Here is a 25,374-nt window from a genome sequence, read left to right on the forward strand (position 1 = left end):
AAATGGGGGTGATGAAGAGTACCACCCCAAGTTGTTGTTATGAGGATTAGCGAGGCAACAACAGCAAAGTACGGGTAATGCACATGGAGGTATTGCCTGGCACCTAGTAATTACTTAAGTGTTAGCTACAATTTTTACTACAATCAAAAATCACAGTGACTGATGATAATATGGCATTACTAAATTCTGAGCATTTAATAGTGCCAAGCCCTCTGATGGATGGTACACTTACACTGTTTAGCCCTTAAAGTAATATTAAGCACATCCTATTATATAGAGATTAGATCCTTAAAAATATGCTAATCTATGAATACTAAAACAGCAGATAATTTCCCCCATGAAACATAGCAAAGAACGACTGAAATGTTTAAGTGACCCCTTCACGCCTCTAATGAGAATGACTGCTTCCAGGATGGTGACTAGAAAACAGTAATGACAATATGAAAAGTACTTGCTAGTTAATCAGTTTCTTTCATTCATTAGCCCTGCATTAAATGTAATCAAAGTTTCAGAACAGGAAAGTCACAATTCACTAATGTCATGGACCTTCAGGATCACTTGCTGATTGTATGAAGAATGTTAAATCTCCGAAAGTATACTTACTGAAGAGACGTACGTTAATCCTCATTAAATTCAAAGTGTTCAACTTTTTCTGTGAAAATTCTGATGCTGGTTTCTTTATTTTTCATTAAGCATATGGACTTATCATAAAAATCTTAAGTGCTTCTGTGCCAAATAACAATTATTATTACCTTGACCAGTGTATAAACACCTCGTACATATGTAACACAGTATTTTTGTTATTCAATACACAGCTAGTGATGAAGGTTTTTAATGACAGTTTGAAAATCACTATCAAATTTCATAAATTAAAATTTAATAATAGTTTGTATATACTTTAGTTACGAAAAGCTTTTCACATACTAAATTTGTCTAAATCCATATAACTATCATAATCACAGCAAGGGCATTTTAATCGTTTTGGAAATTATGGATTTAAAATCAATATTACTATATTAGTATTCATAGCTAAAAAACTTTATTTTATTAATGTAGAAATGAAAACATTACGTATACTTTAGAATGAAAACAGAATACACCTGTGCTTCCGTAAATTAAGGTCTTTAATAGTCTTTTTCAAGTTTAACAAATAAAGCTTTATTTTCATATCTTATACATATATCTTGATAGAAAAATACTCAGCATGGTGTATTCTCTGAAGAGTCTGATCTCTCATGTGAAAGCCTTAATAAAATTAAGAGTTTCAGGTATCTTTCTAAGTTAAAGGTTGAGTTTTTAAATAGGCTTATTTTCCCTCCTTCACCCTAGTCTCCTCTCCTGTACCTCCCAGATCTCCGTCTCTCCCCCACCCCCTGGCCACCTATAGCACAGCACAGTATACACAGCCCAAGGAAGCCATGTCCTTCTCAGAGACCAATGACAGCATCAGCTCGCTGGAACTGTGAGCATAAGGGATACCTGAAAGCCGCTGGACGAAGGTCTTGCTGGAGGCCTCAGTTAGCTCTCTTCTCCTCTACTGAGAAATACGTCCTTAGGAGAGAGAGTGAAGCGAGCTCTTCACCTTTCACACAGAAACCACTTGCTCTGATGCAAGTGGGAGCCTGAAAACCTATGGCACCCAGTCTACGTTGTCTGTAACATTTTTGTAGGATGATGTGGAAAGTGTGGCCACCTTTCTTCAGTGACAGACTTCTTCAAACGGAAATATCCATTATTACACGTTCCCATTTGGAGAAGATGAAAACAAACACAATCAAATAATTTTAATAAATGGGAGAGGAGGCACAATGGTTAACTTTTTATCTCTGATATTTTTTCTATAATTTCCATGGATGAATTTTACTCTAAAAATGCATAGGTCATGTCAATACATAGAGAGATCAGTTTGTGAAGCTGGGCTGTCTGCATGAACTATCCATTTTCCAAGACAAATATCTAAGTACAAGCTGAACATTAGTTATTTACACGATGGTGCAAGATTTAGAGAAAAAATTCATTTCTTTATCGTGAGTGGAGAATGTGCAGCCAGCACGTCCTTTGTCTAGGCCAGTGTTCAGAAGCTCCTGCTTGCCTGGTTCCTTGGGAATTCTCTTCATTCTTCTCCAGCTGGGGGAGGCGGCTCGCACAGCTTGTACAGCCTAGAAAAAGCACGAGAAAGTGTTGACAGTGGCCTGGGGTATTGACATTACACAAGATGTTTCTACTGGTATAACAAATACATTGACAATAATTTCTTGGTTTGGGAGTCATGATGATATTGCCTATTTCACTAAAAACTGCATATGAATTAGCAAACTCCAAAATTTCAGTTCTGTTATTTAGCAAACACCACTGTCTCTTCGCACATCTGGATGACTATCGACGAAGCAATGCTTCCGCTTTTACACCAGCTGCTTCTGCTCCAGTGCTGGCAACTCCGGCTGTTCCCCTTGCTGCTAGCAAAACCGATTCTCTGAATTCTAGGATATGATATTATTACGACAATTACCATCATGCCTATCATGATTATATTGTAGCAGGATACTATCTGTCTCGTGGGTGTCTACTGATTTTCTGACCAGTTTTAGAAATTTGCTTCATTTTCTACCATCCCAGTGGTGCGGGCAGTTGGTCAGGGATAGGCTGATGTGGCAGAGTCTTGCAGCCTGAATATGAAAGGCACAATTAGCAGGTGTTTCCTAAGGAATATCCGCCCAGCTCTGCCCATCCCCTATTCACCTGTCAATAGAATCAGATGGTGATTCAAGTGGATCAAAGAATCCATTTGACCCAGTGCAGATTCCTGGAGATGCTCCCCCTTTGCATCCCAGGTCTAGTTGTTGGAGACTTATGGCATTAAGGCAAAGCTCCGGGGACTGAACTAGGATTACACAAACTCTAGTGTTCCACATTCGCCTGAATGGTTGAATCCTAACTCCAGAACCAAACTAAATGGGAACATAACAGCTGTAATAGCAACAGCATAGGGCATACCCATTATTTAAGGTGTAGACTGAGAGAATATCAGCTGACCTAAAGTGGCTGGAGGTTGGACCACACCTGTCATCCTCAGTTGTGCCCACGGCCACACTGGGCCAACCTCAGAGCTTAGACTGATGATCTAAAAATGTAAGGTGCAGATTTCAACTTTGCTCTTTTTTTTTTTTTCGTGAGGAAGACTGTCCATGGGCTAACATCCGTGCCCATCTTCCTCTATTTTATATGGGACGCCGCCACAGCATGGCTTGACAAGCGCTGCGTCGGTCCGCGCCCGGGATCCAACCTGCGATGCCTGGGCGGCAGAAGAGGAGCGCGTGAACTTAACCACTACGCCACCGGGCCTGCCCCTTACCTTTGCTCTTTTTTAAAAGCACTCCAAACTTAGGGGCGGCTGTGGTGATTCACTCCCTTTTACAGATTAAATTGAACACAGTTTAAGTGAGTTGTTGACAAATTTAGCAAATTATGAGTTTCCTCTCTCTTCAACATTTAATCTCATGCTAATTCTAAATCAAAGAGGGAAGAGTGAAAAAGATTTAATATTGCTTTAGAAATCTAGTTAACAAAATGAACTTTCCCAATCTGGAAACACATAGAAGAAGTTATTGCCTTTGGAGGTTTGCAAAATGCATTTCAAGTCTGAAAGGTGGTTAATACTCTACATGTCAGCTCCACGGAAGAAAATGAATACTGAAGTAAGGACATCTCACGTCAGAAAAGCTTATTTCATTCTTCTTGGAGAAAAGAATACATTCAAGTGAGCTCATCTACTTCAAAGCTGCTCTTGTGGCTGAAGGACATGGTGTTGTTTCAAATTGCATTCCCAGCGCTGGAATAACAGAATGATGGGAAAGTTCCTTTCCTCTTTAATTTCTGTCCTCTTATTTTTCTGACAGTGCTGCCTAATGAGTGAAAACACAGTGGCCCTACTCAGGTAGAACAGAAACAGTAAGCTGGGTGGCGAATGCCCTACCCTGTGAGATCCGGGCTGAGCCATCCCAGGCCATTACCTCACACAGCACGTCTCCACCTAATGTAACTAATGCCACTGGGCAGACGAGTCTTTGAAATGTCTGCTTTGCAAATTGCTGAAAAGGCTACTCCCTGTGATCACCTAATGAAATAATAGTGCTGGGTACCATGGAGCTGGGCGGATTCAGCTTCTGTGAGGCTTCTTGGAAGGGACTCAGGGTTACTTGAGTTCAGACACATTTGTAATGGAAATTGTGGGGCTTTGGGAATTTAGAACAGGCAGATGAAGTCTGGAAGTAAAATGGAATAGGTAAGAGCTGGACTTTTACTCTGCACTGAGGCATTTGGTTTTTGGTAGCTAATGGGAGGCCTTTGTTTGCCCAATATTTTGGGACCCTTGCTGTATTCTCACTCCACTCATGCCCACCAGTGGCCTCGCATGAAGAAGGTTTGTTCCCGGCCCCACTCTCTCCTTTCCCTCTCTGGGCTCAGGCAGCCATCTTGGAGCTGGCATTTTCAGCCCAAATCCAAATTGGCAGAGAGAGCAGAACTTTCAAACTTCAGTCTATAGATCACACCCTTCATCTTTCTACGTGGCAAAAAAGCTGTGTTAAAGATCACAAAGCAAATGCCTCTTTCAAGGCTAAAGTATCAATAATACTCCGTTACAGGTAATTCTCCCCATCTTACAGATGAGAAAACTGTCTTAGACAGGATAGATAACCTGACTATATAAGGTCCCAGCAGGAGCTGGGACTCAAAATCATTTTTCACTTTTAACCACTATAGTATGCTGCCTCCCAATTACACAAACAAAGAAAATCAAGCTTTTATACACAATAGTTTCCGGATTTTGTAATGGAATAGAAAATAAGACGAGTGTGCCATTAGATCTAGGATGTAATATTTAGTTCTTGATGAAGATATGATTATCGCTCTGAAGAGCCAATGTATGAAAGTTAGAAGGAGGAAGAACGTTGTTTGTACTGCCCACAAAGGCATCCACATGGATGTCCCATTGAGCCTTAGTCAGAATATTACCAAGTTCAGTTCATCATCTTTTCTCTACACATGTTCTTTTCCCTGTATCTGCTATCTCAGTGACTAGAACCACACACCCCTTGTCATCCAAGCCAAAGATTTGGTGATCTTCCTAGAATCTTTCTTTTTACTAACCACCTTAATCCAATTAGTGTCCAAAGACTATTAATTCTGTCTTCTATATCTCTCTAATCCATCCTCTCATCTTTATCCTCAACACTACAATAATCTCCTTTCAAGTTCCTGCCTTTCAATCGTCCTAAGGTTCCCAGAGATAAATTCTAAAATTTAAATCTTCCAGCTAGTAACATTGTTTCTTAATGCCTCCCTATGGTCTTCAAGTTAAAATCAAAACTCTTCAATATCTGGTACAAGTCTCTTACTGACCCAGCTCCTGCCTACGTCTCTAGCCTCACTTTGCGTCATTCTTAGATCACATTCAACCAACAGTTCTAGAGATCTAGGTGTAGTTCTCAGAATGTGATGTGTTCTCTGGGTGTTGGTGCCATTGCATTGGCTCCATAGGACACCTATTACCATGCTGACTGGCCAGGAATACTCTGCAACCTCCCCTCTCCAGCCTTAGACTGAATTATGTGCCTCTTCTCTGTGTTCTCATGGCAATCTGTGCCTATTTCTGTGCCAGTCCTTATACACTGTATACTATTTTCATTTTATTCATTGGTCACTCTACTGCACTTCACTGACTGGTAGAAGGGACTATGTCTTTATCTTTATCCTTTAATAAAGTACCTGACACCCACAAACACACAGCAGAAATTCGATATATGCTTGCTGAGTGAATTTAAAAAAATGAAAGAAAGTGAATGGTAAAAGGAAAACTACGATAGAGATTGGCTGGGGATTTGAACCAAATATTATCTCAAGCAGAGACAGCAAACTTTATCTCCATGAAGATATTTCCAGAAACATTACCCTAGACTTGCCTATGTATGGCCTGGCCTTGAGAGCCTAATGTGTTCTTCAATTTGCTGTCTTTGGGGCAGGAATCTTCATTTCCATGCTGGTTCCTCAGTACTCTCCCTGCACCCCCCAGAGTGCTTCTCACATCCTACCTGTTCTTTTTTTCTCTTTTGTGAGGAAGATTATCCTTGTGCTAACGTCTGTTGCCAATCCTCCTCTTTTTGCTGAGGAAGACTGGCCCTGGGCTAACATCCGTGCCCATCTTCCTCTACTTTATGTGTGCGACGCTGCCACAGCCTGGCTTGATAAGCAGGGAGTAGGTCTGTACCTGGGATCCAAACGTATGAACCCTGGGCCACCAAAGCAGAGCACATGAACTTAACCACTATGCCACGGGGTCGACCCCCCTACCTTTTCTCATAGTTACGTTTTCTTTAACTGAAAGCTCCTTGAGGGCCAGAACTATTTAGATCTCATGTTTCCGTTCTCATGGGGCATAGCAGAGTGCTTTGCATTTCTTAAGTCCTCAACAAATATTTGTAGAAAGAGTGTAAAAATAAATAAAATAAAATTTAAACATTATTCTAGATTTCTCTCTCAGAGCTATTATTCTCTTGTAAAAAATGTCAACTTTATATGACACATTTTACGGTGTTTCATTTCAAGCGTCTTAAAACATAACCCAATAAAGAAAAAAGCGAGTTCATCAGTTTCTTTTCTTGTATTCAGCTTGCACATTTGGTTTATTGATCAGGATGCTGAAGTCTTATCGTAACCCCACTGTTTATTAGTGTTTATAAGCTCTAGCTAAGAAGAACTTGACGAGCCATTATCTTGTTTTCTTATTGGAATTTTAACACTTCACTGGGTCTATTATCCAAATATACTGTGTCTGCTCAAGGTGCTAGAGAGAATGCCTACGTGAAACGATTCTTTAGCAACAGAAAGTCGTAGATGCTAATCTAATCAACTATGAAAGAGAACATTAACAAGACCTGAGAATTAAATAGTTAGGAGTCAGCACTAAAAAGAAATGCAATTAGAACATGAGTGCTCCATCCACTTTCAGGGAGAAAATACGTTTTCCCTTTTGAAAGTACTTTCACTGCCCACATAGTTTTTCAGAAAGAAATATAACTTCATAAATGCTGCAGTCATCATTCTCCTTCAGGTAACTGCTTTGTAAATAGAAACAAAGAGTGTCTTGTCTGTGACAGTGCTTGAAGGAGCTTTTTGTTAAAACACAAATGTATAAAACAATCAAATGTATAAGAAATTATATAGTTTTGCCCCACTTCCAGATAGATAGCTGCCTACCCTAATGTCACCAGGGAAGTCAAATTAATGACATTTCTTTGATGGCTGTTCCCATGTTCATTAATTTTAAAGGTAGATTAGAGTTCTTATGATGATATGTGAACTGTGAATATTTGGTACAATAACAAACAAAAAACTCATTCATTGATTTATTCATTCCAAATTCTTGAAATCAGTTCAGATATTCAATGTCTGCATTATGTAGGCACTATGATGAGCAAAATAAAATAAAAAAAAAGAAAACATACTCCTTGCCTCCAGAAAATTCATTTTTAGGTTGGGCAAAGAGATATGTAACAGTATATTGCAACACAATATGATAAGGGCTATAGAGATCAATATACAGGATGCTAAGGGAGGACAAAGAGGAAGGAAACTCAACCAAGACTTCTGGGAGAAAATCACTTCTAAGTTGAGTTTTGTGGTTAAGCAGGAGTTTTCTATACAGACATAGATGGGAAAGGCAATCAAGCCAGAGCCAACAGCATGTGCAGTCATAGAAGTATAAATGAAAATGGCATTTTGGTAGTTTGGCGCAGTTGGAATACAGATTTTAGCAGTACCTGCTTGGACTTTTGTTTTTGAATTCAACCATGTTTTTGAATTATTCTACTGCAAAATAGAATAATGTCAACACTTCTACCTGCTCTCTCCAAGTCTGCTTTACCTAAAATTACCATTTAATTCTGAGACCATTTATGCCTAATCACATTTAGCCACAGAGTGTTTACAAGGCCAATTTCCATGATTACAATCAGTACCATATTGAGCATATCCTGGAGCAGTGGCATTAGCTGTGAGTGACACTGCCAGGGAAATGGTGGCAAGTGCTTTGGCAAAAAGCAGATCTGGGGTGTCACTTACCTCGGAGCAGTCTGCGGGGTCCGGTCTCTGACTCCCAAATTCTTTGCTGTGTTCTGAACTCTTGCTCCCTGATAGAAGTATGGAACGTCACTTTTAGCTCTACATTGTACGAGTAATTATTTAACATACCATTAACATTTGAGTGCAGAATATTTATTCCAACTATTTAACATCAAGAGAGACTGGATAAGGAGGAAGAGAGAAATCATATCTGAGCATTTTCAAAATTAATGCTTTTAAGAATCAAAATACATTGATATATTGTTTCAAAGGATTGATATTTATTTTAACAGCCATCTAAATCATTCAAAATAAGTTTAAATAACAGCTTCCTGTTCACTATCTTATCTACGTCTTTATTCCTAGAAGCAATCAACACTTAAGACACTGAAAATAGGAAATGAGCAGGCTATAAATATCTGCTCTATGTCCCTGCTTTTGTGGAACAGAAATCACAATCTATTACACTCATGCACCTATTTTGTCCTAAGCTGAATAATTAGCTATTTAAAACTTCATAGTATTTATCAAGAAAATGCTTTCTTAAAAATTTCTAAAGTGGGGCCAGCCCCGTGGCTTAGCGGTTAAGTGCGCGCGCTCTGCTACTGGCGCTTGGGTTCAGATCCGGGCGCGCACCTACGCACCGCTTGTCCGGCCATGCTGAGGCCGCGTCCCACATACAGCAACTAGAAGGATGTGCAGCTATGACATACAACTATCTACTGGGGCTTTGGGGAAAAAAAAGGAGGAGGATTGGCACTAGATGTTAGCTCAGGGCCAGGTCTTCCTCAGCAAAAAGAGGAGGATTGGCATGGATGTTAGCTCAGGGCTGATCTTCCTCACACACACACACACACAAAAAAGTTCTAAAGCAATTTCTGGATGATGCATGAGTATCTAGATCTCTGAAATCTAAGAATTCTGCCTCAAAGTTTATAGTACAAAGACAATGTACTTTAGCAATGAAAAAGTTTTCACAACTTCATGAATGAAGCTATAACCATTGTTCAGGTCCTAATGGGAATTAGTTGCTACATGGAACCAAACACCGGGGTTTGGGGCTGAGAACAGACGAAGGAGAGTGTTTTAAGAAACTCTGAAACTCTATCTCCCGCTACCAAATTCTGACCTATGGGAAGGGAAGAAAGAAAAGGAGGAAAGGAAAAAAGAAAAGAAAATGAATACATTCTCTTAAGATGAACCAAATAAAGACAGCAAATAGGGCAAAGGGGCGGAGTGGCAAAAAGACAGAAGAGAAGGAAAGTAGGAATTGCAATTAAGCAGTTAAAAAACGTCTTTATTTCGTAGTAATTTCAGACTTAGAGAAAAGTTGTAAAAGCAGAATAGAGTTCACATAATTTACCCAGAACGTAAACTCCCTCTAACATTAACCATTCACTTGGCCAGAGTATGATGATCAAAACCAGAAAATAAAGGTTGGTTTAATGCTATTAACAAATTAACAAATTTCACCATTTTTCTGCACTAAGTCCGTTTTCTACTCCAGGATCCAATCCAGTATCTCATACTGCATTTTGTTTTCATGTCTCCTTGATCTCCCCCAGCCTGTGGCAGTTTCTCAGGTTCTCTTTGTCTTTCACGACCTTAAGACTTTTGATGAGTACTGGTCATTATTTTGCAGAATGTCTTTCAATTTGGGTTTGTCAGATGTTTCCGTATGATTAGATATAAGATACGCATTTTTGGCAAGAAAATCACAGAAGTGATGGTGTGCCTCCTCAGTGCACCATATCACTGTTGTTGATCATCAGCACATCCCATGATGTCGATCTGTCTCATCACCGGTGACTTTAACTTTCATCGCTTGGTTAAGGTGGTATCTGCCAGATTTTTGCACTGTAAGTTACCATCTTTTTTTTTTTTTTTTTTTTTTTTGTGAGGAGATCAGCCCTGTGCTAACATCTGCCAATCCTCCTCTTTTTTTGCTGAGGAAGACTGGCCTTGGGCCAATATCCGCGCCCATCTTCCTCCACTCTACAGGGGACGCCGCCACAGCATGGCTTGCCAAGCAGTGCATCGGTGCGCGCCCCGGATCCGAACTGGCGAACCCTGGGCCGCCGCAGGGGAGCGCGCTAACGCAACCGCTTGCGCCACTGGGCCGGCCCCGTTACCATCTTTCTTTTTGTAGTTAATAAATATGTTGTGGGAGATACTATGAAACTATGCACATATCCTGTTTCTCTTCAAACTTTTGCTCACTGATTTTAGCATCCATTGGTGCGTCTTGCCTGCAACAATAATACTGTAGTGTTTATGAACTGGAATGCTTCTATAAAGAAGAGTTATCCTTTCTCCCCAAATTATCTATTTATTCCAGTATTATTTAAATCAGTTTGGATTCATGGATACTTATTTATTCTATGAATTATAATCCAACAGTGTTATTACTAATATTGTTTTTTTGGGAGCTCCTTCAGGTTGCTTCTTGTGTCCTGCTGATATAACCATCATCATTTTTGAGTACTTGTTTATTTTCTGGCACCTCAGGATGTTTCAGGCTCATCTTCCCTGTCTCAGCTGGGAATTAACCATTTCTCCAAGGATCCCTGGCTCTTTTTAATGGAGAACATTTAGAACCCCCAGATCTGGACACTGGGCATGCTCAGTACCATTACTGGATTGAAACTGCTTTTAGGTCTTCTAGTTGACCAATGCAAACATACTCAAACATCTATATTTATTTCTACATCTATCTATATCTGTGTGTGTGTGTATGTGTGGCCATCAGTTCAAACCATCTCCCATTCCAATCCAATACCACAGAGTTCACTCTGGATTCCACCTTCTCCCTTTCCTAATTTCTAACTGCTTTCTCAGACAGCAAGAAATTTGATTCTCATTATTTACAATATATTTACTTTTTTGTTCAATCCCAGTATACACACAAACTAGAATTAGAATTTCTGAATCACATCCCTGTGAAAAACAGATTTACTAACCAGAGTATAGTATTTGTGTATAATTCTTTTTGTCTTTAGTCTCATAATATTATATCAAATAATTTACAGAAAGAGTTTTGCTTTCTTAAAAGGTTTCAAATAAAATCGATGCTCACCATGCTGAGCACATCTACTGGCATATTCCACTTGGAATTCAACTATATAATTCTTCATATACTCAACATGCCAGCATTTTTACACCCTTGCTCATGTTGCTTCCTCTACCTAAACACCCTCCCTGTCCTCTTCCCTACCTGTCTGTATCACATTTATCCTCCAAGGCCCAAATCAAATATCATCTTCGTCCACAACTAGTCATTCACTGTATCAAGTACTGTTTTAAGTGCATTAAGTATATTGAGTCATATCTTTACAACAACACTATGAGGCAAGTACTATTATTACTTTTGTTTTAATAATAAGAAAACTAAGTAACAGAAAGGCTAAGAATTTTGCCCCAAATCACACAGACAGTAAACATTGGAGCTGGGATTCAAACTGAGGCTGTCTGGCTCAAGAATCTGTGCTCTTAGCCATTATCATATATTCACTTTCTGCATGAAAACTTTTTTCAGTTATCCTACTTAGAACTAATTCATTGAACAAACATCCTTTAGCATTTACTCTGTACGAGGTATTATTCTGGACACTTGTGACACCAAAATGAAATACACTCAGTGTCCCAGCCACTGCGGGGCTCACGGTCTACTCATTTATTCGTTCCCTGTTTTATATCCTGATACACTGAGGTTGTAACCCCTTAGAGTACTTGTCTGTTGGTGCCTGTATCATGATGATTTGCCTACACATGTCCACCATGAGACTAGGCAAGAACTGCATCTTCCTCAGTCCTTGTTCTTAGTGCCTAGTATAATGCCTTGATACTGTAGGTAAGGAGCCACAATTCTTTGGAATCCCATTTTTTATTAAAAAGGTCAAAAAATAATCTTTGGGTAGGCTTCCACCAAAGAATACTTGGAACATATAATTTACAGGATGGTAAACTTTAAGTTTATAATGTAAACAAGAGATTCTACCTCAAGCCTTTTATTAATCAGATCAATTGGTTATGTAAAAGAACTGCCTAGGATTATTACAATCATTACCAAAAAACTGCAAGGGGCATAGTACCCTTCTCTTGTACCTTTTATCTTTCCTTCTGACTCCACCAGTGAATGAATACAACAATTATATGAAAAGTACATATACAAAATCTGTACATGAAAACTACGCTACAATTAGAAAAAGAACAAGAAATCACACTGAAAAGCTGCCTCTTTTTTAAAAAGAAACTAAAGATCTTTGAAAATATTATTCGTTAACTTGGCAAATATTCTAACCATTCAGTCTCTGGAAAGCTGAGTCTAAATGGTTGAAAGACAAAAGGGACAGAAAAGTTAGGTCTCTGATTCACACTTGTGTTCTAACTCCTCAGATCCCAGTGGGTAACAGGTGGCTTGCAGATTGGATCCCAGCCATTCATCCCATCGCCTGTAACTGCTGTCTACTGGAAAGATGACTGGCAACAAAACAAACATTGCAAAAGTCGCTCCTGGGCACCGGTCCACTCCTATTTCTCTCAAGAGAGGGCCCCAGGCTCTACGATCTTTCACAAAGAAGGTAGAAATCAGTTCTTTGTCTCTCAGAACCACCTGGAGATGTCATAACTTTGAGCAGAGAAAGAAGCAACAAACAAAGGAAGCTGCATATTCTAAATGTATTTATTTAAAAAAAAAAATAGGAGGAAGAAGGAATGAGAAATACTGAAAAACAGTGCAGTTTAGAAATCAACCAGGATTTTATAAGGAACTTCATAGCTCTTCAGTCTTTTAAAATTACATTTTATAAATATATAATAATACATATCAATAATATACGTAAATATAATATATTATATTTTAAAAAGGTTTGCACCAGTTAAATCATTAAAGCCTACATAATATTGTTTTTACTTTTCTATCTCTCTTTTATCTATCTCCATTTTCAGTTGTAAGAAGTTAAGGGTTTTGATTATTCAAGTTCATATAGTAAGAATGTATATGTAGCCAACTCATAATTACCGCCGTACTGGATTATTCTGAAAAACATTAATACCAGTCTCTTAATCTTGCCATGAACCATCATTTTGAGATGGCTCCCCCAAGTCTTATTGCAAACTTAAACAGCAACAGAGTAGAACAGAAAGGTTCGTGTCTTTCTGTATGTTTTAGCACCCAAATCCCAACCCTGATATGGATAATCACAAGTTTACTTTGATCTATTTTTTAAAACCAAATTTGTATATCCACCCAAAAAATCCTTCAAAAACCCGCTGGTATTTGCATCTGTATTTGCCCTTTCCAGCTGACCCACATGTATCATGTGCTTCTCCTGGATCTAACCTTTACTTAGCAAATCCCTCCTGGATCCTGTGAGATCTTGGTTTTCAATTTTCAGTTCTGAGGTTCCCAACCCAAAGTATCAATGAATGTGCACTCATTGTACCTTATCTCTGCATTGCAGACCCCAAGCCTGTGCTGGCCTCACCAGGACTCCTTCCATGGGTTTCTTTTTCTTTTTTGGCTTGGTTGATATTCTGTAGTGTAATCTTGGGAGCAAACCCACGGGGATTTGTATGTTTGCCTAAGAGTTATAATCTAAGTCTTCAGTAAATAAAGCAGTAATAACTATAAAAGCACATCCTAAAAATTAAGTCACTCACTATCATTGGCCAAGGCAAACCAAGTCAGCAAGAAGAGAGATTTGTTAAATCAATTTTCCACGGTAGCCCTGAGAAAATGTGGCAGAACAAAATACAAAATTGACGTCTTCCAACTTCTTTTGTCTTTCTACTAAGTTGTGTCTTTTCTACTAGATTAAGCACATTTTCCTAATAATCAGTAAGTTGGAGGTTAGTGCATTTTTGTCGTTATCTTTTTAAAGAATTTTAAGGGTTAGAAACCAAACTTTCACACTTAAACTATCATTGGGTTATTGTATCAAAAGTTCCTTCTCTGTATAAGACAGTATATTCTCATCTATAAGTACTTCAGTGATCTACAGGCAGGCCAAAGGCTGCTATTCACCCTCGGAAGGAAAATTTGAGGTACGTGCTTTATCTTCAGAATAATGTGCAAACTTCTTAGCACGGCATGGAATTCCCTCTGAGATCTCCAGAAGCAAGCAATGCCCTCCACTCTTTCCTCTTCTTCCTTGTCCCCACCCTCCCCAACCTATTTCCGAGCTCACTAGATTACCGGCCATCCCGGAAAATACCATGCGTCCTTTTATCTGGTCCTTTACAGAAGCCCCCAATCCACTCCTGCCCATTTTGCCTGGTCCACTCCCTCTCCTCCTTCAAGTTACCGCTTAGACATCCCTTTCTCTAGGTTGGCTAAGTTTCTTGGAGAACCTCATACAGATGTCTGCATTGTCTTCTTCTCTGGCAGTGTTTCTTGTTCACACTTACCCTCCGAACCTGGAAAAGTGCCCCTTACATCCAGGCACATGTCGGACACCTGGTAAATGAACCAAAGAACCTTCAAATCCAGGTCCTGTAAAACAACTCCCTAAAACGTGCACGAGACTCACCTGCTTCCGCATCACATCTGTGGCCTGCATGATGTAGCGAGGAGGCAGTCCATGGCTTCTGGCCAGGATGATGGCCTGCTCCAGCGTCACACTCAGGGTGCACCTGGGCGCAAAGACAAGGGCAAGTCAAATCCCACGGGTTCCCGTTAAGCACTTCAAGACGGTTTGGGTTACCAATGAAGGGAAGCAGAATACGCCATGGCAAAATCTGCCTCCTCGGAGAGCTACTCCTTTCCTTGGGTATCTCCCACGTATATGTGCAGTATACATGTGACTAAACTTCTGTTTTTCTCTTGTTAATCTGTCTTTTATTACAGGGTTCTCAGCTAAGAACTCAGAAGGGTAGAGGGAACATGATTTTTCCTCCCCTACACTAATTTCAAAATCAAAAAGCGCCAAAAATCAAAGCGACTAGACAATGAACCATTGATTTTTCTACATAAAACACCTGCTTAAAAATAGATTCTAGAGCTACACTGTTGGGGTCCTAAATTAAGTACTTAAATTTAAAACAAACCCATAATGAACTATGTTTATGAGAGAGTTTATACACAGAAAATTAAATATTCAGAATTATAATAAATTTTATTATCAGACATTATTCTTTACTGATATTTCATGTAATTTAAAAGAAATGACTTCCTAATATTTTTCATTCATGTCTACATATTGATAGCTAATAGACATACTGATTTATGCCCAATAGCTTAGAAAAATAAACAGCTGAAACTAATATTCAGTAAGCTCAGAATTGATTTTTTTAAAAAGTGTGTTTCTTGGACCCAATCTAAATGACTGTAACATTTTCAAAGGGAATTTTTAAGTAGTTATACAGGACTGTGGTGCCCAGAGCAGCCCTGAGAAAATTCAGAATTCAGCCCTTGAATTCAGTGATGGTGAGCCTTCGTCCTTTTCCTTTCCTTGAAGGCATTTCTTTTACGTTCTTCCACATTTTCCTCTATAGTAGCTCTCAGAGCCTGTTTATTTGTTAATATTTTCAGGTGCTGGTCTCTGAATTGTCTTTTAGGGGTACTCTGTGTATACATTTCATTAAAATGTTCACTACTTTTAGATGTTTTTCCTAACATTTATACTAGCAAATTTTGTTTTACTTCATTTTTCAATATATTGGTGTTTTGTCTCCATTTTTGCATTTAATTCCCTGTGGTTTGGTTTTTACACCTGTATTTTTCTAGATCTGTTTAGTTTTCTCCTACAAATAAAAGTAAGTTCTACAGTGCAATTGCTTACATGTGAGGAATATCTAACTCATTTATCCCTGGGTCTGAGGCTGTGCTACAGAAGTCCAATACATCTGGTAGATTTTGAGACTGATGAATTAAGAAAAAGAGGAGAGAGGGATTTAAAACATTACTGCTATAATTTTAGAAAGAACCTTACAAAGTGCAACTGTATTATTATACATAATTTCATTCTAAGGAGAAACACGTTAAATTCCATTGGCTGTTAAATGACTTGAAAAGCAGCTTCCTCATTAACATTACAGAGAACTCTTCAGAGAGCATTAATAACACATATTCAGATGGGCTACAGTTTTATAATTAGCTGCTAGTAGTAAATGATGTTTACAAATATTTAGTGTATGAGTCTGATAACAATATATAATTGTAGTCTTACATGTACCTGGCGTGCAGTAGAACAGCATATGCCAATGAAACCCGAGAAGCGTTAACTGACAGTTCATGTTTAAAAAATCGATTTTTTACAAAGCATTTAATTGTCAGCTTACTCGACAGACTATAACCTTTTTCTCCTCCGTAAGATCTTCTCTACTCCGATTTTAAGTCCTTATTGATTCTAACATTTTAATCAATAATGCTCATTATGCCAGCTGAATGAAGCTAAGGAAAAAAATCTCTATCTTTTTCTAATCACACTGAAACATGTCTGTGCTTCCTGATAAAGCATGACTTGCCCTCTTCTACTTATAACAAACACTTACTCATTGTGAAGGATTTTTAACAGGAAGGCTATAATTTTTGTCCATTTTCTTAATCTTTTTAAATTGATTTATTTCTCCCTACTTTAAGTTGTAGTCAACAGCAGTACAGCAGCAAATTATCTGCCAGAGACTTTAAAAGACTTTACTGTAATCTCCTGATCAATCACGCTCTCTGACAGGGCACCTCAAAGTGTCACTTCTGTAGAACCAATCACCTAATAGAAAATTCTACTTTAAATTGAATACATACGTTTTCTTTCATCAGCATTATCAAAAAAAGATGGCGCGTCTATACTTGACTTTTCATACTAACCACTGTGTATATTCCAATTACATCCCAAGATTAATTTGAAATTTTTAAAAAGTGAAAAATTTAAAAAGAGACAACCAAGTCAATGTGGGAAATGTTGCCTGTATTTGATCCACAACTGATGGATCCAACAGAGGTCTAGTTTTTCCATCCGAGTATCACAGAATTCCATTCTCCTAAATTAAGTATATAAAAGAAAGCCTGGCAGTAAGCCCACAACTTTACTGTCAATATGCCATGATCTGCCTCATAGCTTTTTATTTTTCTTGCAACTATCTCAATCTGAATGTCAAGTGGAAAAACGCAGCATTTGCAAGATGCAGTTTTATGCTGGCATTCTCTGAAAGACTCCAGATCCAGAAAGTGGCACGTGGTTTCCCAATGGTACATAAATGTATACTGAGAGTCAGGTTTTACAAGAGATCATTTGATCTTATAGGTACTGCTCCGATTACCAGTGAGACTGATCTGCTAACCCTGGGCAAGAGAATGCAGGGAGCAGCCCAAAGGCTGGGAATCCTAAGTGAATTCCATTCAATATGAGATTTCTTGTCTAACCCACCAATTTCCTTTCTAGCACTATCTCTGTTTTCACAGTATGCAGTTAAATTAAAATTTAAATTAATCTATATTTTTACCCCATCCTGGAAAATATAGGCCTTCAATTTTTCAGCTCGTTTTAGCTGCAAAATCATTTTCAAAATATGGATAACTCTTCCCCTGGGAGTCACAAAAATAAAAAAATAAAGGTCACAGAGTAGAATTTGTCCTTCATAAAAAGGCAAATATAACATATACATAGAAGAAAGTTGTTCCATAATTTTAGTAATAAGACTTTCCAAGTAATAGCTCTGCTTAGGGCATACTCCTGAGAAAGTGCACTTGAAAGGGCTGCAAAATTATGCAGAAATTGTGGATTTCCCCATAGAAAGAAAAAGGAAAATGTCAATGTATCTGTGCTTATAATGAATAAATCTTCTTGACATATTTTGCATTAAGAATAGATCCCACATCACTCAGAGATTTAGCATAGCTTTAATATGATAAATGTAACCTGTAGCTAACGGATCCAATTTAATTTGAAAGGCACTTTGATTTAGCAATGTTATGGAAGAGTCACAAAGAAGTATCCTTCTATTCATCCATCCATTCATTCATTCAACAAATATTTTTTGAGTGTCTACTTCGTACCTACAAGTACCATTAGGTGCTGGCACAAGTGGATTTATTAATAAGCTAAAAAAGGTTGAATTTCAGGATCCCTTACTTACATAGATCCCTAGCAACCTGTTTACATAGTCACCTGCTTTTACAATTGGCAAAAGCAAAATGTTTTAACTGCAAATGGTTACAACTACTGTCTTTTTGTATCCCAACTTGCCTCTGTCATGTTCTGGAGTGTTCAAACGGACATAGTTATTTCTGGAACTGAGCTAAAGGAAGTAGAATTAGGGATGCATTTAGGCTAGGTTTACTGAGACCTTTGTATGTGATTCACAGCCACTTTCATCTATAGTTAGGTTATTATATATCCTGGAGTAGGAATAGCTTCCAGAGTGTTCCTACTGCCCATCGTACAAACTCACCCAATGTCGAACAGGAGGTGCAGGGCCCAAGGTTATAATGCAATGTGTTGTTATCCTGGGCACCCAGGACTGTGTGTGGTGGAGGAGAAACAAGGTTGGAAATGTATAGAGCCCAAAGCTACTCTGCGGAATATTCTTCCGAACATTACGGTTCGTATGCTAAAGAACCCTACAGAGGTTTTCATATTTGACAACAATTGAAAAATTTACAAGAGATTAGCAATAATGTTGATGTTGAAAGGCTTTTCTAAACTATCAATAATTTAACAACAAATCTGATCAGCCATGCTACAGAAAAGACAGAATTATTTTTCTATTCTCTCTATAGAAGATTATATTACAAAATTATGATAATTTGAAGAGGCAATCAAAGAGTATGTCACAAAAAATGTAGAAGAAAAAGTACAGAAGTGGGACAGGAAATAAAGTAATAAAAACATTCCTTTATTTTTCAGATTTTATAATGCTTGTGGTATTTATCAGCAATTTAAAATCTGTAATTGTTTTTTTCTCATATTCTAAATAAATACTAACTTTTATTCCTATCTTGTTTTGTAATTTTCTATTCTTTTTCTTAAAAAGGGTGGTTAACTTTAGACCCCAAAATCTTCATCTACTCCAGTATGCTGGGGATGCAACAGCAAACAAAACCAAGTCCCATCCCTTTTGGTGATCAAACTCTACTGAGATGGAAAAAACAAAACAAAACAAAACAAAAAAAAACCAAATACATAATATCAGGTAGTAATAAGTAATCCAGAAAAATACAATTTTCAGGGGAACAGAAAATGAACAGGGTAGAATGGCAGAGGGAGGTGCTGTTATTGGGAAGACCATTTCTGGGAGAGCAAGTGCAAAGGCCCTGGGGTTACTGCTTGTTCCCTCTGCTTAGAACAAGTGTGGAGCTCAATATGCTGGAGCACAGAGAGGAGAAATGGAGATGAAGTGACAGAAGTAGTCTGGGCCCAAACAGGCAAGGCCTCGGGAGTCAGATTCTAGGAGCAGGTGGGTCTCTTACTTATTCTTTGGTTGATATGAAAAGAATTTCAACATTTACATTATATGATATAAAATAACAATTTGTTAAGCAAATCATAAAGTAATTTACTAAGTATTCAACCTTAACATGCTCTCAATACTGTATTCAAAGCGCCTTCAGTTGCTTTCCAGGCAACATTTGCCAAAGCAAACTCTTCATCCTGATGCTTAAGGTTTTCTACCAACTGCTCTCCCATTTTCCACCCCATCTCCCCAACACCTCACCTACTCCCCCTACTCAGAACTTCTTTCTGCTTGCAGTCAACGTCCTGGTGCCACTCTACGAACCTCCCCCTAAATCAAGAATGTTTGTCCATTTTGGGGGTGTCTTTCACTACTATCAAAATATCACAAAACCTCTTTCTGAATGCGGAATAGCAGTTGACAACATGGGTGTCACAACCAGAGGCACCGGGGTTTGAGGACGGTCTTGTGGGACTTTGGTTGCATTACTTCTATTCTCTCAGCCTCAATTTTCTCATCTGTGAAAAGATGGAAGCTGGTGCACCAGCCTCATAAAGTGCCACAAGAATGACCTGAAGTGACATGTGTAATCGATTAGCCATGCATGCTGGGGTAATGCCATTTCCATCCCTCTTTGCTACTGAGCTCACACTACAGGTCTGTCTGGAGCTCATTACGGGCAATACTTTATTTGGAAAATCTGAGGAATGTGAACTTTCGTAAATCCCAATTTCTCAAATCCCGTTGTGTTGCATATTGACAAAAGCTCTTTCTACTTTTTGTTTTAAAGATACGTTCATTAAAGTAATGCTGTGGTAAATTCTTTTATAAGATTATGATATTATAAGGTTATGATAATTACATGAAGTTAATGACAAACTTCCACCAATATCTCTTTTGTAAATTGGAGTCTGGCTGGATTAGAATTTGGTGGAAGAATTATAGTACCTGACTACAATTGGCACTTGCTAGTACGATTCTTGTACTTTTTATTTCATATGTTTTTCCCAACTGATCCTAGACATCACTGATCGGGCATCAACTTTATTTTATATGTCAAACTGTAGAGTTAAGGGTCAGGAAAAGCATGTCAAGTGATCTCCTGTTTGCCAGGCCTATTTCTAGATGCTCAGGGTACAAAATGATCAACAGCCAAACCTCCCCCTCAACTAGCTCTCCCTGGAGAGAAAAAACTTAGTTTCCTAAATTGGTTTAAATGCAACATATTGTTTTTCAACCATTTATTAACCCGTTTCTATTAGACTATATTTAGTTCACTTTGTAAGACTTCAAATCTTACTTGAAGCAAGTTATATGTTAATCTTCTTTTTAACATGTTAATCCTTACCTTAAGATGTTTCATGACATTGCTTTAATAAATTAGATAAAAGACTCTCGTAATGTAAGGAGCTTCTACATATTTGGTCATTTACCACGATTCCAGACAAAAACATCAGTTTTTCTCTAATTACATTTTAAATCTTCCAGAGCTCTACTGCCTCATCTAATGTTGATTCCAATTGTACTGAACAAGGAAGCCAATCTCCCAAGGGTTGAAATGCAGTAAATTGAATGCCTGGGGAGAGGCATCACCCGCCTTGGGCCACAAGGGTGACGCAGTAACTCACAGTGAAACTGACATGGGAACCCAGAACAATGCGAGGTTATGGCTTTGAGCTCCGTTTTCCTACCGTGGATTTACTTGCTAACTCTCAGCATGCTCAGGGTCAGGAACTCTGACGTGTTGCTTGGTAGCTAATCACTGTATCTCTTGAGAGTGATCCCAAACTTTCTTATTACTCATGGAGGAAGGTCATTCAGATTCTAGTTATAAACTGACACATTAAATAAAACACAGGGAAAAACTAGCATAATGAAGATCTCTGAATTTGCAGCCACAATAATTTGCTACAAATTGACATTATGGAAATGTTGAAATAAAAAACTTTTTTAAGTAATTAAAAATAGAAAATGCAACCGTTAGCAAGAGATACTTTCTTTTAACTTCCCCATATCTTTTAAACTGAGGGTGAGACTGAACACTACTTGGAAAAGTTCCATTGTACTTCTCAATGACGTTACATACTCAATTACAACTAAAAACAGAACCCACTGGAGTCACTGAATTTAGGGATATATGTTGCAACTTCGAAAGTCACTTGAGCAGAGATTTTTAACTATTTTATGTAATAATAGTAGTATTGAGTCACTTGGATAAGTATGTTCATTTTTTTGTGCTAGTGCAGTATCATTAGCAGAATAATTTTCCGTTAGAAAAATATGATATATGGAAAAAACATCCCCAAAGTCTCAAGACATGTCTTAGGGTTTTCTGAGTTTAAGGGACCACATGACAAACAACAGTTTTGACTAACTGTTGAAATGGCAGCATCAGACACGACCCCTTAACAACCTACACAAACTGGCTAACCACGGAAACTCATTTCAAATCATTTGCATTAATATGGAGGTTAATTTGATTTTGTACTAGATAAACATAAAGGGAAATAAATATTTGTTAACAATTTTGAAGTCAGCGAGTTTTGCCCCAATGTAGAATTCTACAAAATGATCAGCATCTGATTTTGTCTTGTTAGCTCTGGACTTCCATGTGTATTGTCTCATTTTCACCATCCTTTATAACTATGATGCTGTCTTTAGTCATGGAAACAAGAGCGAGAAAATTCCTTTAGGCAAAATGCATCGTTCAGGGTATATGTATAAGGACAGCCTGAGAAACCTATTATTTTGATTATATTTTTCACATGAATAATATGTCTATATGGTTATAGGTTTATATTTATAATCTTACAGATTTAGATCTTAAAATATGAAATCACTTTCCCTTATTCTACAAAAGTCTTTTTTTTCCTCATTTAATTAAAAGCCAGGTCTATTATCCTTGTTCAAGTGCCTGTCACACACAAGTTACTAGGAATCTAATGAGCTGGGGTTCTCCACAATACTTTACTGGGCTAAATGTACCTGGGCACCACTCACATTTCAGAGAGGAATAATGACTCTCTATTTCAATCCCAAGAGAACGAGGTAGGTGAAATCAGCTGGAACATCAGCTGCTACTACTGGTATTTGCACGCCACTCTTCTATACACACAAGCTTTTTATGACAGGTGGAAGGTACTACCAATCGCCTGATTTTTTGCACCTTGCAGCATCATCTGAGTTTCTGTCCTAGATAGCCTAAGGCAGATTAGTTTCAACAATCTTTGCACTAAAGATACAATTCTCCCTGTTGGAAAAAATGTAAATGATTCTGCTCAGTTCCCAAATGCTTTTACTTTTTCCTTGGGTTTTTCTCATGCTCCCATTTTATTCAGCTATAAGAAACCAAGCAGCTGTAGGAAATAGATGAGTTAGAGATTTTCTATTAATACTGATCCTGTTAACAAAGAAATTGGAAGAAATAAGATGTAGAAAGTATCCAATTCCTTAAAGGTTTATTGTGCCATGATATTTTTAGTATCTTCACCCTTCCTATTTTTGCAAAACCTTCCCAGAGCGGGTGTGGTCAAGATTAAATGTTTGCTTTCCTAAAATCTTTGTCTAGTTATTTATAATTACTCAGTTTCACCCCCAGACTGAGAAATGTTATAAGCCCCCAAGCCATCAAACTGAACTCACCCATTACCAGAGATTAATATATGTGTGCAGGTCCACTGTGTTAATATACCTCCTCTAGTACCTTTCACACTTATTAATTTCATATCTCTTGCTCTCCCTCAAATCTCTCCTCTCTAGCTGCACTGCTAACATCATCTCTTGCCTAGACTGGTGCAACCTCTCTCTGATTCTTCTTGCCTTGCCTCTTCCCACTGTCTTCCCCGATAGGGAAGGTGATTTTTTAAAAATGCAGATGACAATGCAAACATTTGAATGGCTTCCCATTTCTTAACATGAAATACAAAGTCTTCGCTATATGGTCCCTGGTTTTCCTTACTTCTACTCCACACTTCAACCATCCTGTTACCAGTTCTCTGAAGTCACCACCTCTCAAAGTTCCCATATGCTGCTCCCTCACTTCTACGATCTCATATGCCCTGGTTTGGGTCACACGTCACACCTCTTATCTGCTATTTGATACTTGTCTGAAAGGGGTAGGGATGAAGAACATGGGCACTGGAAGTAAACTTTCTGAGTTAGATTCTGGATTTGCTAATAACTGCCTGACCTTGGGAGAGTTACTTAAGCTCCTGAAACTCTGTTTCCTCACCTGTAAATTGAGTTGAATGATAGTAAACACCTCAGAGTGTTGTTTTCCAGATTACATGAAATAATTCATGTCTAGTACTTAGCACAGGATGTAGCATGAAGTATAAGTTCACCAAATATTAGTAACTTTCATTACGATTACTACCACTACCACCACCACCAACAGGCAGGACTGGTGCCTGTATTGATCGCTGCCTTCCTAGACCCTATCATGCTTCATGGGACCCAGTAAGCATCCAATGTACACTTATTGAAAAAAAATTACCTGAATTCCTGATGTGTGCCAATGGTATTATATATATATTCCTAAAAGATAAAATTCCTTTCTTTATACTCTACATTTGCCATCTATTTGCTCAAGAAGTGTTTGCTTGTTAAATAAATTTGGTGAAGTAATAAATGCATTGTAGAGACAATAAATATTAGTAAAAAAACAATTACAGATTCCCTTACGGCTTATAAATGGTATTTAGCTTTTCTTTCAAGAACAACGGCTTGCATTTCCCTTTCTTTGGATTTAACCATTGATCCTACCATGTCTTCTGATTAACAACTCTAAAAGAGTTGTGGTAATACTTGGAAATTACGTATCATATTGATTAATTATTCTTATATTAATTCTATTATTAATTATTCTCTCATCAAAATTGTCCATCTATCACTTACCAATACTTTCCAGGTTCAGAAGATACATTTGAAACTGTCACAGAATCTGTTCTTTCACACTGTCAAAATAATATGTTATATATTCTCTCTCTATTGTAGTTCGAAAAGTATGTATCCATTCCTTTGAGTCACTTCACTTAAAAACCCAATCCTTTGACTATCTTCCTCCTATTGTCATTATTAAAGACAACGGGTGCTACACAGTATGGCTGGCTGGCTTCCCAACGTGCTCCCCTTGTCAAGACCTCAGGCTGTAAGTGCAGTGAGAACAAGGACCTCCTTACTCTCCTATAGTTTGGTGTAGCCCAGTGCTTGCCACATAGCAGTGCTCCAGAAAGAGCTTCTTTCTCCCTCAGTGAATGAATGAATAAATGCTAGCACCTGATTCTTTTCAAATCCTAAATATTTGTCTTTCTTCTCACATATGCTCTTGGTTTTTGACACTAGGAAAGAAAACTTCCTCTACTTGAATTCAAGGAGATCCTGTTCTGCTGCTCTTGAATGACTTTCTACAAGCTATCAAAGGAGGATTCTAAAAATAAGCTCTAATAGGGTCCAGCATTTTGTGTATTCTACTTCTTACAGATCAGAGGAGTTAACTCTTGAATTTTTCCTACTCCTATCCTATCCTGACTCGTTACTGTATTTTTTCCCCAGCTTCATTGAAGTATAATTGTCACATAACATTGTGTTAAGTATAAGGCATATAAGGTGTTCTTTTGATACACGTATATGTCACAAAAGATTACCACCATAGCATTAGCCAATACCTGCATCACATCACATAATTACCATTTCTTTTTTGTGGTGAGAACATTTAAGATCCACTCTCTTAGTAATTACTGTGATTTTTTAAATAAGTCTTATAAAGTTTCTCCTATTTTAGTAGGTATGATCTAGTCATTTTTAACACATGTATTTCCTATTTCTAATTCTGCAATGAAAAGATGGATTCACTATTGGAAACAG

The 25,374-nt window shown here is 38.0% G+C and overlaps 1 protein-coding gene across 3 annotated transcripts in view; it reads right to left on the minus strand.

Annotated features, from left to right (window-relative positions):
- Nucleotides 1–1,106: 1,106 nt before the first annotated feature.
- The window catches only part of PREX2 (phosphatidylinositol-3,4,5-trisphosphate dependent Rac exchange factor 2), a 284,540-nt gene continuing 260,272 nt past the window's right edge, over nt 1,107–25,374 (minus strand). For 2 of the 3 annotated variants that reach the window (XM_087420479.1, XM_087420480.1), the window contains 2 exons: nt 14,649–14,751; nt 1,107–2,159 (listed from right to left, as the gene is read on the minus strand). In XM_087420479.1, coding sequence (XP_087276605.1) covers nt 1,983–2,159; nt 14,649–14,751 — 280 coding nt within the window. In that variant the 3' untranslated portion in view covers nt 1,107–1,982. Of the gene's footprint in view, nt 2,160–8,118; nt 8,187–14,648; nt 14,752–25,374 lie in introns of all 3 variants that reach the window. The other variant, XM_004436261.3, reaches the window with a different exon arrangement.

This window comes from Ceratotherium simum, chromosome 31 (assembly GCF_057802395.1).
Source record: "Ceratotherium simum simum isolate JZ-2026a chromosome 31, ASM5780239v1, whole genome shotgun sequence".
In the NCBI taxonomy this organism is placed as follows: domain Eukaryota; kingdom Metazoa; phylum Chordata; class Mammalia; order Perissodactyla; family Rhinocerotidae; genus Ceratotherium; species Ceratotherium simum.